This window comes from Thunnus maccoyii, chromosome 18, assembly GCF_910596095.1.
Source record: "Thunnus maccoyii chromosome 18, fThuMac1.1, whole genome shotgun sequence".
NCBI lineage: Eukaryota > Metazoa > Chordata > Actinopteri > Scombriformes > Scombridae > Thunnus > Thunnus maccoyii.
The window spans coordinates 1,705,509-1,722,268 of NC_056550.1; the positions used below are offsets into that span (position 1 = coordinate 1,705,509).

The 16,760-nt window shown below is 38.3% G+C and overlaps 1 protein-coding gene across 1 annotated transcript; it reads left to right on the forward strand.

Annotated features, from left to right (window-relative positions):
• Positions 1–1,429: 1,429 nt before the first annotated feature.
• rras (RAS related) lies at positions 1,430–13,003 on the forward strand. The gene is made up of 6 exons (XM_042394191.1): positions 1,430–2,149; positions 6,030–6,117; positions 7,712–7,814; positions 10,133–10,241; positions 11,911–12,029; positions 12,537–13,003. The coding sequence occupies exons 1-6, from the start codon at positions 2,063–2,065 to the stop codon at positions 12,622–12,624; spliced, it is 594 nt and encodes a 197-aa protein (XP_042250125.1). The 5' UTR covers positions 1,430–2,062; the 3' UTR covers positions 12,625–13,003.
• Positions 13,004–16,760: the final 3,757 nt, after the last annotated feature.

The following is a 16,760-nucleotide window of genomic DNA, read 5'->3' on the forward strand; positions in this document are numbered from 1 at the left end:
TAATCATTCTTAAACAGCAATACCTCAGAAATACTATTATATTATTATTATATTATATTCATGTAACCCAGCAGTTTTTACAGCTTACATGTAGGACATCAACTCCTCAACATCAGCTAGGGGCTCAGCAGTTATCTTTTGCTCTGGGGCCACCAGGAGGTTGACCCTTACTGTTCATATTCTGGACCTTCACATTATCCCTCATAATTAGTCTTTATACCAAATTTCTAGCCCACCAATATATTTTTCATTCATAAATACCTCATCAGTCATTAATAAATGGGTGATGATGGGTTCTGATTATATTTTGTAATTTGTTAATGGAGAGAAAATATTCACAATCTCACTATGTTATGGTCCTATGTTACCTAAAACAGGAGAAGGATAACAGCCATTATGATGTCAATGAACTTTGTTGAATGTGAGGAATGCAACATTTTTGAATAATGACTTTTTTCTAATAAATACGGGTCCGATTTAACCAGGAACAGCCTCTATGTACAAAAATGTATATCAGCTGCACAAAAATAAAACAAAAGTTACAATACAAAAGTTAAAATATTTCCATTTTGTATATTCTGAGTCACTCTGGAAAAAGTGGCTACAAGAATGGTGTTGAGGGTGTTGTTACTGCTCAAAGATGTAAAAACAGGTCAAATTTGACCTGAGCGGTATGTAAAGATTAAACATTAATCTGTACTTAACCAAATTGTCAGTGACAATGTTAGATTTGAAGTTTGGTAATCATTTCTATAAAGGCCGTGACTACAATATAGTTTATTTTTATTATCAGTCATAAGATCATGAAAAGAACATAAGACAAAACAACCTATTAATTTCATCAAAATACTTGGTACATTGCAATAAAGTTTCAATATTAGTTACAATTGTTCACTTCATTCTGGTCATTCTGATCATTGTGCATGAGAAAGTATAAATGTGGATTTCATGAAGCATATTGTAATGATAATGGCAGTTACGTAGGCCGATAAAAGCAGACTACACGGTAACTATGACTGTTGGAAAGAAGCTTTCTGGCACAGGTCCAGATAGGAAGGTGCGGTGTGTTGCCCTGGGGGCGCAGATTTTCAGAGCAGGTAGGATATTCTACATTTGGATTCAAATACAATAGCGTGGTGCTCTGGAGGGACAAAGATAACGTAAAACAATGAAAGTAGTAATTTATCAAGTTGACAATAAAGACGTTGATTCCTTATCAAACAATGTGCTGTGCTGTGAAGTTACATATATGTTATTATTCCAGCTGAACCCCTGGAGCTAATGAAAGTATGCAGCCAACTTATAGACACGAGGCAACTTTTGTTGAAGAACAAAGTAAAGTTCGGACCTCGCGCTGCTTTTACATCCTGCGCGAGCCTGTACGTTAAAATGATGTCATGGGTACACCAAATGCCCAAATAAGGAAACTGACACATGAAAGTGGAATTTGTTCTGGTTAGTTTTCTGTTTTAATGGGAGGACAGCTGACGTGTGTGTGGTCTCTATATATGCTCTATATGTGTCGGTGTGTGTGTGTCGGTGTGGACTGCATGTTGACGTGTGGGAACATTGTGTGTGAGAGGCTTTAGTTTGTCGAGGAAAGAGAAAAGAGGAAGCAGTTCCGCCCTCAAAATCTTCCTGGAGGCCGAGAAGAAAAGAGTAGAAAGAAAAGAAAAGAAGAAAGCAAGGAACACAGTTCAGGGCACCGGCTTCAAACCGAAAACTAAACCCAACGACGGTGTTATTCAGTTAGTTGATGTTTTGGCGGATGTACAGTGGAACTCCGGCGGTACTTCGGATCTCAGGTGTGGCGCGTTAAAAATCCTCGTTGTAAAAAATGAGCTTCATATTGACAAGTCTTAGTTCGAAGCTGCTCCGATAAAGTCTTCCATGCTGGTGTCTTCTGCTAACATTACGTGACAGGCGGATTCTCGAGAAGTTACTTTCATTTGGCTTTCGGTCTTGGTTTGGGTTATTGGCTTTAAGCTGCTGGTGAACGACGGGACTCTGATTGTGGCCCTGGAAGGTTTCTGATCCGGACAAATCCCAGTTGAAAACCAGCATGAGTGGAGAAGAGGAAAGATTCAAACTGGTGGTTGTGGGAGGAGGAGGGGTGGGGAAGAGCGCCCTGACCATCCAGTTCATTCAGGTACCGACTTTCTACATCATCTACCTACTGTGTTATAACTTAGACATGGAGCATGTAGTTGAGGCTACAGTAGGCTACATACATGTTGCACATATGTGTGGTACTCTATCATACATGTGGTACTGCACAGGCTGTAATGCATAATGTAGATTATTTCCATAACGTCAGGTCGGTGGTGGGAGTAAGTGCACTGTTATAAAGGTTGGAACCATTGACTTTATTGGTTAATAAACCACTAACCAACGCTTTATAGATCAGCTATTGGCTATTAGCCTAATTAGACAAATCTTTTGGGCTGCCAGGATATGAAGAATCTCTGGCTGATGTGCCATTAATAGTCAGTGTCACAGTTTCTCAGGTTGTAACTGGAGTTAGAGTTCTCACAATAAGAATGATCAATTAGCGATGGAGGAAGTAATTAGTTCCTTTACCTCAGTAAAAGTACCAATACAACAATGTAAAAATACTACACTACAAGTAAAAGTCCTGCTTGAAAAATCCTACTACAGTAAAAGTACATGTGTATTATGAGCTTGATGTAGTTAAAGTATTGCAGTAAAAGTAGTGGTTTTTCCCCTCTGACTGATATATTATTATATATGACATCATTAAATTATTAATAGTGAAGCATCCGTGTTAGAGCAGCATGTTACTGTTGTAGCTGCTGGAGGTGGAGCTACTTTCAACTACTTTATATACAGTTAGCTAGTTTAGTCCAGTGGTTCCCAACCTAGGGGTCAGGCCCCTCCAAAGGGTCAGCAGATAAATCTGAGGGGTCGTGAGATGATTAATGGGAGAGGAAAGAAGAAAAAACAAAGTTCTGATACACAAATCTGTTTTCAGTTTTGGACTTTTTCTCTAATCTTTGGTTTTTGGTGAAATATTGGATCATTTGAACATTTATTGAAATGAAAGCATGTGAGAAGTTTAGAGGGAAAAATCACTATTTGTTGGAGCTGTTAACAATTCATAGACATGTGAAATGTGACCCCGACTACACACTGCTTTTTATAAAGCGTCAAAAGCCAAAAAGGTTGGAAACCACTGGTTTCATCTTTAACAATGTGTTGTATTTTAAAAGCTTGTTATATTATCCATTGTGTCAAATCTTCATCTGAAAAGTAACTAAAGCTGTCAAATAAATGTAGTGCAGTAGAAAGTACAATATTTCCCTCTGAAATGTAGTGGAGTGGAAGCATAAAGGAGCATCACATGGAAATACTCAAGTAAAGTACAAGTACCTCAAAGTACAGTACTTGAGTAAATGTACTTAGTCACTTCCCAGTCTTTAATCTTACATGTAAATAGGTTGTAAATAAATACATTTAGGCCCAGAATCTTTGCAGCCCTTTTTCAGAAGGTTGGTGGTCAAATGGGCCATTGGACCAAAGATCTAAAAAGCCAAAGCAAATGTTATGCTGGAGGAGGATTTTCACAACCTGGCGGCAACTCAAGTAACTGATGTATAAAGCATTTGTAAGTAATTTATAAAGCCATTAGAAACAACTTATAAACCATTAGGGTGCCTTATTACAATGTGGAACCAATCATGTATACCTCAAATTTTCCAGACTACACATGAGTCAATTAGATGTTTCGGTGTGTTTTTCCAGTCATTACTGTACATTATGAAAATCAGCTTGCAGTCTTGAGAGTTGCTTGCAGAAGGTCGTCCATCAGAGTAACATCATGTCTGCTTTTATTTCATTTAACTGATGCTGCATGTTAATACATTTGTATAAACACAATAACAGTTTTGACAAAAATAAACACTGACACAATGTTCATTATGATGAACTACAGAATTTTTTTATATCAAACATGTTAAAATAACAAAATAAAATATATTTGCAGTGAAACAAAACAAAGAAAACAAGAGCAGCAAACGTTCAGTAAGCAACACAAATATAAACCATTGTACACTTGTGGTTGAAATATGCTGTAAACCACAAGTCAAAGCATGCAAGTGTTATTGAGTTGCACTTGAATGTAAAACAAAATATCACACTGTTTTCCTTCATGTCTGGCTATGATTGGCTGGTCGCATTGCCCAAACACAGTGAACAAGACAGAACCAGACATTGATCTGTTCCAGCAACAAGCAAGTCAAAGCATTAGAAACTGAAAGGACAAAAACAAAGTGGCACCCTGGAAGGCAATAAAACACATTCAAAACACTATTGTATGGTGTAGAAAATGTTGCCACTAATGCAAAGTGATTTATAGTAAGCGGGTTACACATGAAAAAACCGTGCTTGAATTTGGAGGTTTGATATGTTACACATTATTGTGGCCATATTTGAGATCGGGCAACCAGTAGCAGTGCTGCATTTAGTTCTAAATGTGACCATTTAACTCAGGTAACCATCACTGATCACTCAAAGGACCGTTTCATTTTTATATTTTTCTAATTGATTAAAAATCTTACATACTTTATGTTGCAGGCAGCCATTGCTTCAGAATCTCACTGTTAGCTCCTGTCTGTGGTGGTTGGTGGATGTAGATTAACATTAAAGGACATGTTCACAATTTTTCAAGTCTGTTTTAAAACAACAGTCAGGTGTCCATATGAACAGTGAAAGAGGTTTTCCTCACTGTAATCATTCCTCCTGTTCATACTGGCTATTAAAAGATCCCCTTTAAATGTGCTTCAATGTAAGTGATGGAGGACAAAATCCACAGTGTGTCCACACAGTCATTTAGTGCAAAAATGCATTTAAAGTTGATCTGAATCTCATATGAAGCTTCTTTTTTCAATTGTTCCCAAAGAGGAGAGAGCATAGGTCGCCTAGAGAAAAAGTGCTGCACCCAGCGCTTTTGTCGGAGTGCTCTGACTTTTCTGTGTGGCAGCTCCGTGCGCTGCTAGTTGAAAATCTCTGAACTTTTCAGAAAAGCACTGGAGTCGTCACTCTTGCTCCTTTTCAGGTCACCAGTCATATTAGATGATCATTGCTCTACGGTTGTCAGATTGCTTCCTCTGCTTCCTCTGCTAGTCTATCATACAATGGCAGTTAGAGTTGTGATACATTGTCATAGAAATTGTCAAGATATTGTTGTCATAGAAATACAACCCATGCGCAGTGTTTTTTTTCTCTCTTCTTCTTTTTTTCTCTCCAAGCGCTCGGCCAGAGAAGAACGCTGTGGACACACGCCCTTAGTCATATCAAGTGGATATCTGCCACATTTACAGTCTTTTTAGCATCAAATTCCCTCTTTGTGTTTCCTCAGACAGTGTTTCCCCGTTGAGCTGTGGTGGAAGTATAGTAACAAAAAGAGTGAAAGATATCTACTTGATTTGACTCATTTGGACGATGAAGCTTCATATTAGCTTCAGATGAACTTTTAAATACATTTTTGCACAGAAGGAGGACTGTGGATTTTGTCCTCCATCACTTCCATTGTAAGTGCATTATGAAGGGATCTTCTAATGGTCAGTATGAACAGGAGGAATGATTACAGCATAAAAACATGTTTGAATGTTCATTTGGGCTCCTGACTGTTGTTTTAAGACAGACTTGAAATCAGCATTCTATCATGCTCACAATGACATGCAACATTTGCTAATTAGCATAAAACACTACAGCTGAGGCTGATGGGAATGTCATTTTTTTGCAAGTATTGGGTCATAAACAAAGTATTGTGCAAAAAAAATGACCTGATGATGGAGCTAGATGAGTACATGAGACAAGAGAAAAATGTTAACCTTACATCAGTAGGATTCATCTTCTGGGGACCAAGATCAAGACAAACCATTGTATTTAAGAGATACAGTCTACTGTAGGATGTATTGAGGCTATTGTCAATCAATAGTAGCCAGCAGCTGCAGTATAAACTGTACCCACAGCAGTAGCCTGTTATTAACACTCAGTGTGTCTCACAGTCCTACTTTGTGTCAGACTATGACCCCACCATCGAAGACTCCTACACCAAGATCTGTAATGTGGATGGGAAGGAGACCCGGCTGGACAGTAAGTCTCACTCACACTGGACATGAATTCATAAAATAACTGTTTGTCAGAGTTACTTCAGGGTGTGTGAAAGGGTTTGTTTGAAAGCAGAGGGTGTGTTGCACAGTGATACGATATGACACAGGCAGTGTGTTTGCTCTCGGGATGTTTCATTCCCTTGTTAGGACTTGTGTTGCTGCATCAGTGTGTTGGGTCACACTGCAGTTTCACCACACAGTAATATGTGAATCATCAGATGTACGCAAATGAACTCTGTAAAACTTCTAAAACCTTGTCTGTCTGCTCTTTATATGTCTCCAACATTACTGTGAAAACTATAGTTTAGAGAAATTTCAGCTTCTTGGGTGAACAGAAAAAGTGGGAAAGTCATTATCACTTATATGTCATATGTTATACTGTATTGTATAACATATGAAGTATTGTGTCTGTGTCTGTTTTTCTAACCAAAATTCAACCTGTGTGCTGTGGGTGGTGTAAAGGGTGGGACCAGCATATCATGACACATCGTTTCTCTGTCTCGTGACGGGTTCTGTCAGAGTCCTCAACAGGAACATGGGCTTCCTCAGCTCCAATTTGTACCTCTCATGTGCTGTTACATTTGGTTCACAGAGCTAAGCGTTTGTTTTTCTGAAAGTTAAATCCCTGGTGATCCCTGGTGGTTTCCAGAATCCTTAAAGACTTTTGTAACCATCTAGATTAGAAAATATTCCTTCTGCTGTACAAAAAATTACAGATATTACTTATTTCATCGCCTGATTTGTAGGACATGAAAGAAACCGAAAAAGTTATTCATTTATTTTTTTCTACATCAATGCTTCTTTCCATTATTTATTATTTTCATACTCAATTATGCACTTATATGTATTTTGTTTTACAAAATGAATAAGGACATATATCATTTCTGGCAAAAATCTTTTTGATCATGCCATGGACAGAATAGTTCTCCATCCAGACTGTTAGAAGAGTTTTTGAGGATTGTGGAAAAGTGTTGTTAAGCTACCTTCTAGGTCTTTTAAAGGTCTTTAGAGATGCTAAGCTCTGTGACTCAAACTAATGATAAAACACGAGACAAACAAACTGGGGCTAGGGTTTGCTGTGCTCAGGGGTCTTTCCCATTTCAGCACAGTCAGTATATGTTTGAATTAGCTGGCTTTGCAAAACCTGACATTGATAATTTGAGATTACTGGAATCCCATAGCTGTCAGCTGGTTATCAGCATACGGGAAAACAAACAAAGCGTCAGGGTCTGAAAAGCAACTCAACTCTTAGAAATGATTGTAAATGAACCAGTGAGTCCTACCCACTCATAGAATACTTAGCTTCCTAACATGCATCATATAACACGCAGCAAGCTCTGATGTAGTTTCCAGATACTTCCAAGTATATTCATCATTCTCCTCAGCATCATTGGCATTGTGTTGATTTTTATTCCCTTTTAATCAACCTTCATCTAATGCCCTGGAGAATAGAAACCACCATTCCTTTACCTCCAGCTTTGTCTGTTAAAGGTTGGTTGTGGCATGCAAGGCAACACGTGAATACAGTATATGACAGGCATGTGTGTGTGTGTGTGTGTGTGCGTGTGTGTGTATAGTCTTGGATACAGCAGGTCAGGAGGAGTTTGGGGCGATGAGGGAGCAGTACATGCGCTCAGGAGAGGGCTTCCTACTGGTGTTCGCACTCAACGACCGGGGCAGGTAATGGAAAGTGTGTGTGTGTTGTGTCTCTTTCACCTACTTTGCTTTTAGCTTAATGTGTGCCTCAGATGAATTAATAAACGGTTCGTCATCAGTGTAACTGATGTGATGAAATCTCTCAGAGCGTCAGTCTTCCTGTTAAGAGGAAGTGCAATAAGTGGTGGTGAGAGCGGTGGTGAGACTGACATGAGAACTCACTATGTACTGTCATTCCGATACATGTACAGGGAGTGGACACACTATTATGTACAATCGATACAGATGGTTGACATGAGTCTGGATTTTCTTGTTTCTTCGAAGCTGCTTATGATCCATCCAGAGCTGTTGTCAAAGCAACAAGTCCTTAAGCCCAAACCTGCTAAAGTGCAGCTTATTGACAGTTAGGTGGATCATGACCAAGACATATTAGGGTTAACCATAAACTCAGTTTTAGATACAAATCTCTCACTTTTTCAGATTTATCATGAAAGACAATTGATATAATTATGATTTTAGATGAGAACATGTTGGTTATTGACAATCATCATGATCTGTTGGTGTAATTATCATAATTTAATTTTTATAATGAAGAGTTATCTTTATTTACACAGGATAAAATAAACAACAAAATAAAAGTTTGTGCACTAAAAAAGAACCACTCCAAATTTCAGCTAAAAGATTCTGAGTTAAAAAACCAACAGAGCCAGAACATATGGCATTTAATTTGACATTTCAATGGGAATTTGTCATTTGAACACTAAAACTTATTAAATGTTAAACTCCAAAACTCACTTTGCTGAAGTATGTTTAAGCAGTTAAAGGACCAGTGTGTAGGATTTAGTGGCATCTAGTGGTGAGGTCGCAGATTGCAACTGACTACCCCTCCCCTGCAAGGCTGGTAGCAGAACCTACGGTGGCCTCAAAACTAGTAAAAAAACGTGAAAGGCCCTCTCTAGAGCCAGTGTTTGGTTTGTCCGTTCTGGGCTACTGTAGAAACATGGCGGTGCAGCATGGCGGGCTCTGTGGAAGAGGACCCGCTCCCTGTGTAGATATAAAGGGCTCATTCTAAGGTAATGAAAGCACAACGATTCTTATTTTCAGGTGATTATACACTAATGAAAATGTAATATTAATATTATATTCAATTTCTGACAAGTCTGCTCTGCTAGTGCCACTAAATTCTAGACACTGCACCTTTAAAATTGCTATTTGAGATGTTTTAAGGTTTCATTTTCATAGCAACATCACTCGCAGTACATCCACTGGTAATATGTGATTGTTTAACAGTGATCAAAGTGTGGAAACATTGTGAAGCACAGTGTAAAACAAAATAAAAGTGGTAACAGTGCAGAAACATAGAGAAAATAAGACTTATGTCCATTGATCTATTGCCCCAGTGCATGCTGGGAGGGTTCCCAACACACCACACCTACCTCATGTAACTGCAATCACATGATCAGCACTCAGCCAATCATATGAATGCTGATCATGGTTTCAACTCTTTACTCATTTTGCCTTTGTTATTAAAATAACTCAATCCAGGATGAAGAAATCAATTAACAAACTGCCTTCCAAGAACCAAATTAGCCAGGTGAGAATTAACAGGATTATGTTAGCCTGATAATAGCATGTTAGCCTGAATTAGTCAAGCAACATTTGAAGTACAGGGCCCTGTTCTTCATTTGTGCATCTAATTTTCTGTGTGTTCCTGCATTGTCACTGCTGTGTTGTTCTACATTGTGTTCCACAATGTTTCCACACTTTCAATTACTGTTAAACTATTAGATGTTACTAGTGAACATGGTCAGACTGCCAGTGATGTTGGGTGCATGATCGGCGAGGTTCTCCTCATTGAATATGCATAAGATTCTTAAGTAATCATTATAAACTTGCTATGAAAAAGGGAACCTTACTGAAAACTCTCAAAAAGCAGCTGTAAACAATTTTCAGCAAAGTGAGTTCTGCAGTTAATCATGTAATATGTTTTAATGTTTCAAATATCATTAAATGTCATATATTCTGCAACATGGGTACTTTAACACTCCAGTGTTTCCGCTTATTTTCACTCGCACATTGTGAGAGCATGATAACATCCTAGTTACCGTGGAATTGTTTTGAGTCATCCTCCCTCTCTTCTTTAAAGGACATCTGTGTGAAAGGTACTGTTATAAGAGTAGCGTAGCTGCTTTAAGAAAAGGGAAGAGAGGACTTGACTTGATTGGTCATTATTTTGTCCATTTCTTGTACACAGTTCATTCCGTCTTGTAAGTCAGAATCCATATCAATCCAGGCTTGTTGACATTTTGACTGCTAAGTCTTTCACTCTGTCCTCCCAACAGCTACCATGAGGTCCAGAAGTTCCACACTCAGATCCTGAGGGTGAAGGACCGAGACGACTTCCCCATGGTATTGGTTGGAAACAAGGCAGATCTGGAACAACAAAGAGTGGTAACTAACACCTTCATGTACCATTGTTCCTGGTTCTTGGAATATAGTGGGGTGCAGAGATAAGCACTACAGAGCCAAGGTCAAAAGAATTTGACCTTTTTTCATCCAAGGTCCAACAACAGGTCCACATGATGCTCAATCTAGGGGATCTTTACTCTTCTTCAGTAGGCATGAAATTGTTGTTTGGGTTAATGCCAGTGGTAGTTTTCCAATTTTGAGTACCTCTTCAAACCTAACTTCTAAGTTTGGCACTAACTTGGTTGAAAAAATGTATCAAATTCTGCAGGAAACCCCTCTAGTCCTGGAGCCTAAGTTCCTGTTCTGTAGAGTTTGAACTGGATTTTAAGAGCTGTAATATGTTTATCAAGTAAAGCCTCAACAACTGGATTTAGTTTTGGAAGATCTAGTTAACTGATAAATGATAGTCGCTTTCTCTGGTTGAACAGAATTTTCTGAGGGAAAATATACATTTGAGCAAAATTTCTTGAATTACATTGTAGTTGGCGACTTGATTTGGTTGAGCCTGTAAAGATTTGTGTTACTCAGATGAAATCTGGCTTAGTTGATGTGAAAATAATTTAGATGCATTTTCTCCAAATTCAAAGAACTGCTGTAAATCCCTCTTAGTCTCTTATATAAGCTGAGAACAGTTGCCAAACGGTGCTTTTTAAAATTTCTGAGCTGGCAATGGTTTGAATAAAGAGAACGTGACAGAAGCAGTCGCTTTTAATCACCAGGACAATTTGGGCTAAATGCTGTTCAGAAATTTGAAGCTGAGTTGGATTGGACTTTGTTCAGAAATAACAATGCTGCGATATTGCATATTAGTGACTAGTGAAAAAACATATTGTCAATGAAGAAGTAGTCCAATCTGGAATAGCTATGATGTGCTGAAAAGAGAAAAACAAATACTGACTGACTGAAATACTAATTTAGTTTTCTCCATGGATCTGTGAGACCCTGCGTTTGTGTAAATGAGTTAAGCAACATAGCAGCTTTGGATAGATCGAACTGGACATCTAACACACAATTCATATGGCAGAATCCTAAAAAACATATTCCACCCACTGCAGCTCAGAATGGTCCACCAGCCCAGACTTGCTTTACATCTCAAATGTGTGAAAAGAAAAGGTTGAATCATAACAATAGAAATTGCCAAAGTTATTCAGTTAAATGTGAAGGTCACACACACACTTGTCTCACATCGATGCTCTTCAGATTAACTGCATGAATCCATTTACTTGTAAATTAAACTGCTGCAACCATGGAAGCAAACAGCAATCTGTTATGTTTAGTAATTTTTCTTTTCGTTGAAGGAATCAAACCCAGTCCCAGACACATTTCTATTTTCTATTCTATTCATTAATATTGATATCATTGAAATAGTAAAAGTTAAAAATCTGCTTATGTAGTATCCATTTTCACATCTGGCCAAGGGCTGAGTGTGACATTTAGCACCTCTGCTGGTGTGTAAAGTGTTTATACTGTTGGTAGAGCACATTCATTAGCAAGTTTAAGATGCTTGATCCGCAGACGACAAAGATGGATGTAGATACTTGATCCCATCCTCCCAATGTGTTTGTTTGTTTGAGAACGAGAGCACAGCTGTACAGGATGAAAAGAATGATATGACTGTGTACTACCTTGACATTTTTTATTTTTTCTGCAGATCTCTAGGGAGGATGCTCAGGCGTTCGCCAGAGAGAACAGGATCCACTACATGGAGGCTTCGGCCAAGAACCGCTACAACGTGGATGAAGTCTTCTTGGAACTGGTGCAGATTATCAGGTACAGTCGGTATTTATTTTACTTGTCTTACTTACTGTCCAACAAGCGTTCCCACTGCTCTGCTTTCTTAAATTATTGATCGTCCTGGTCAATACAGATGCAGTAGTAAAATGGTGGCTACTATTTACTGGAGCACTGCTGCACACACCTGGAAGTACCTGGAACTTAGATTTAGTATTACCTCCTGAGCAGTGCCCAAATTTAGTTCCAGCAACTTGTCCCCAAAGCATGAATACACTTTGCATTTTGTTAGGATTCTGCAGTAGAAAAGGGCTAGAAGTATTTCATCTCACTACCAAGAATCTTCCTAAATTGCACTAAAGTTCCTAGCAAACACTTTTCTCTTCAGATCTTTCAAACATACATTAGTCAATATTTGGGATATCAACAGTGAATCAAATGACACTGTAACATGTGTAGGGGGGCACTATAACCCCCTGTGACCAGGGGAAAAACTTTGGAATGATTCATTCCTCACTCTCTGTTTCTCCCATTCTTCATCCACAGAAGGTTTCAGGAGATGGAGAGTCCTCCCCCTCCAGCTCATCACACAGGGAAACAGAAGGGTGGTGGCTGTCCCTGTGTCCTACTCTAAGCACTGTTACTATGGACACCAAAGCCTCGTCCCTCTACAGCTAGTCCAAAAATGAGTGTGTGTGTGTGTGTGTGAAAGGGTGGTGGGGTGGGGGGATGTATTGGTGGGGGGGAGAGAGATACAGTGCATAATTTTCTTCCCAAATATTTTCATTTGCACTTTTGCCAAAAAGCAACATGTAAATCAGTGTAATCTTTTATTTTAGTGAAGGGATGTAAAGGGACAGGTTAGTTTGTACTGTTGGCAACATGAAATAATAGTGTCCATGAGTAGACATCATCACACCAGCACGTGTTATAGAAAGGCTGCTGTTAGAGAGGACATGGCGTCCTGCAGGTACAGATGTCTTCAGTGACATCATCACCACAGGTACACAGATGACTATATATATATATATATATATATATATATATATATATATATATATATATATATATATATATATATATATGTATTTATATGTGTGTGTGTGTGTGTGTGTGTGTGTATATACACACATATATATATACACACACACACACACAGATACATACACACACACACACACACACACACACACACACATATATATAAAAATCACATCCCCAATGAATTTCAAACTGTAAAATGAACATGTTAAAAATGTGCATGTAACATTTCAACTTGCTTGTGAAATGTGGCACGCCCAAAGACATCGAGAGTATATGCTGTCATGCTCCATGCCTTCCTGCAGGGGGCAGCAGAGCTCCACAGCAGAGTTAAAAAGGGAAAAGGAGCAAACACAGCAGCATTTCCAGGCTGTAGCTATATTACCAGCTGCTGTGTTCATCTTTTACCTTCTCCCCATCTTTCCACTTGTGTTGCCATAAATGAGACTCTCAGTATTGACAGAATATGGAAAATATCCATTACTACTAGATGTCAATTGAAGGCACGATCAAATTGTTCATTATCCAGATGCAGACTATTTCAGTCTGGGAACTCCTGTCTGTCTCCCTCTGGAGGAGGAAGTCTATTTGAAAATTGGATTAATGTAAGGTTGCATGAACTTCATCCTGGCAGTGTAGTATATATAACAACGGTTTGCACATTTCAACATTTGACTGGTGGGCAACATGTTAGGTTGACAAATATTCTCTGGATTTATATTTTTGGTGATGGGTGTCTGGTGCTAATGTCTGTTCAGGCTGAAAGCCTGTTTTTTTATCCATTCATTTAGTTTTTACATCATCAGTGTTTAAAAATCACAGTGACCACAAACACAACACAGCTTGTATAGTATTAACTGATGTCAGGTGAAAGTTCATTATTGACCTTAGGAACAGCTGTTCAACAAAATAATCCTAACCCAAGGTTCTCTTCCTAGATTTTTCCTGAGCTTTCAACTGTATTTTTTGGTCTTCATCAGTGGATGGAGATGCTTTAGTTGTCATTATGTGACCTAATTGTGGAATTTTGGGTTTCAGGTGTTGTCAGTTGGTTGTTTGTGGTTGTATATGATTTTGAGAGATGTGTTCCTTTATGTGCAGTAACCCCATATACTTCTAGATAACTCAATTTAATTGTTTTATTAACTGTATTTCTTCTCTCGGTTCCCAAATGTGTATTTTTTATCATCACCTAATGTAACCATAATACTGCACAGTTGATCCTACTTATTCTTTCATTATGTGGAAATGAGACAAAGCCAACAAATATATGACGTGGACTGAGTTATGTGTTTGTATTTGTACAAGCCATGGGATGGTCTCATCAGTTACCTGAAACACATCACACAAGTTGGGACTGACCCTTCATCTCTTGTTCTTCTTCCTTGCTGTTTCACTGATGTACTGTTCCCCACAGCTCACATGTGATGTCATGATGATGTCATACACCACTCCAGTCTTCCTGTCTTTAGAGTGTAACAGAGAGATGTGAAGGTCTTGAATAGTTAGTGGTAAGTGTTGACTCCTTGAAGACTACATGTTCAGATGTCAAGGTCCACACTGAGATGTTTCTGGTGGTCCCTGTCCACCATATACAACCATCTGTATCACATTACTGAAGGGTCTCATTTAATTCATATGATGTCAACTAGGCTGTCTCAGTGACAACTGAGTAAACTTATTCATTATTGAAGACAGTGATGTTGAATGGATATTGATCTTGAAAGGATGAGAGTTCTGGAAAAAGTTAATAAATGGACATTGAGTCAGGATGATTTTGTACTGCATGTTGGTGTTTTAAAGTGGATGGAAGCACTGTTAGCTGTGTAATATTGTGGTATTGCCCAACATTTCAATTGTGAGATTGTTGTATTTATCTCCTTTACAATCTCTTCTTCAAAGCATTTATGAAAGATACAGAGTCATAATAACAGGAGTAAAGGGTGTTTGGTTTGGGGGGTTTTTACACTTTTTGGACAAAATGTGGACTTGGCTGCAGTCATGTACTACCTCTGATCCACACTGTGCAGTATTGCAGCAATAAGGATGAGCAGCCAGCAGTCCTCCCCAGCTTCCCACACACAGGCGTGGCCAAATGAATTTGTTGGAATGCACATCCAGGCCAGAGGTACCAGACTCAGGGTTTGTGGTGGGGGAGAATTTAGCTTGCATGTCCTCCCATACCCCTGAAGTGTGTTTTTGGCAGTGATACAATCAAAAACAACAGACATGAGTCCAATTCACATCTTCAAGCACCTTCATGACTGGTGTGATAGCTTTTTATTCGTAAGAAAAGATGACATCAGTATGTTGCACACCAAGAAAATGTTCATTTCTCTCACAGCACTTTTCCAAATATTCAGTTTCATATCTGCCATTTGTAATGCTTCAGGCAGTTTGGTTTTACATCTTTACTCTTTTAGTAAGAATTTATATTTATATCTACCTTAAAACCTGCAATTCACATCATCTGTTTTATACTGAAATAAAAGTCAAATCACTTTTGTATATGATTAAAACATTTACTCAAACATTTCTTTCTGTTGTGTCTTGTGTTACATTGCACTGTTTCGGGAGTTGGCATAGAAAAAATCTATGTACTGTACAGTTATTCCATGGATTTATTGCTTCATTTTTGTTGGATGGAAGATGAATATACTCACTTGTTTTAATAATAACTGTAGATAGATAGAGCACTTAATTAAGTCTGGGATTGCTGTTTTGGGTTGATATATTTCATTCCATGTTATCAGGATCTCATTCACATACTCTGTGACACTGTGCTGGCACCATGTGTAGTTTCACACATGTGCTGTCACAGGTCATAATATGAGGTAATGAGAAATCAACAACCAAATGATGAAATAATTCATACTTTGGCCAGTTATGGCTCAAAGTAGAGCAAACAAACTGACTTCTAAAGCCATCAGTGTTAAAACAGAAAAGCAGAACATTTCCCCAACAATCAGCATCTTTCACAGAGAAAGGAATCACTTCTCTGCTCTTATCATCCTGATAGTGTGTCAGCTGTGTGTTGCTAGTTAGTGGTCATTTTATCAAAAAACCTTAGCAGTTAAAGGAGTTAAAACTAGATTTTGACACAGGGTCACAAGATTAGGTAATGATGCAGGACCTGCTTTAGCTGATATTGTATTTCAGTGATGCAAATTGTACAATTAATTCACTAATTCACTTGAAATTAAATTAGTTTAAATGAGATTACTTACAACAATTGACACACAGTGAACCTGGGGATTTGGGGCAGTGTGGGTAGAGATTGGTTTCACATCAGCGGTCATATTTCTTTACAAGTTGGATGATGATGATGTTCTTATATAATCTCATTGAATGTCTATCAGGAAAGTAAAGACTATGTTACAGGCACTTCATTAAAATACACAAACACATTAGGTTTACATAGTAAACACAAGGAACAACACACCTCCATGTTGTGTTGTTTGTGCATTCAACATTTTAACTTTTATTCATTTTTTGTCAGCTTTCATTCCATATACTCATACTTTCAATTATATCTGAATGGCACACATTATTATGGCTTTTATACATACCACACACTTCTCTAAAACAGTTTGAATAAAAACTGAACATTAAAACCTTAGGATTTATTGCAGCACTGTTGGATTACACTGCATTAGTTTTAGCTACTGGTGGAAAAAACAAGTAAACACAGTGAGCAGACAGTGAGACAGGCAGGCAGACAGACAGGTT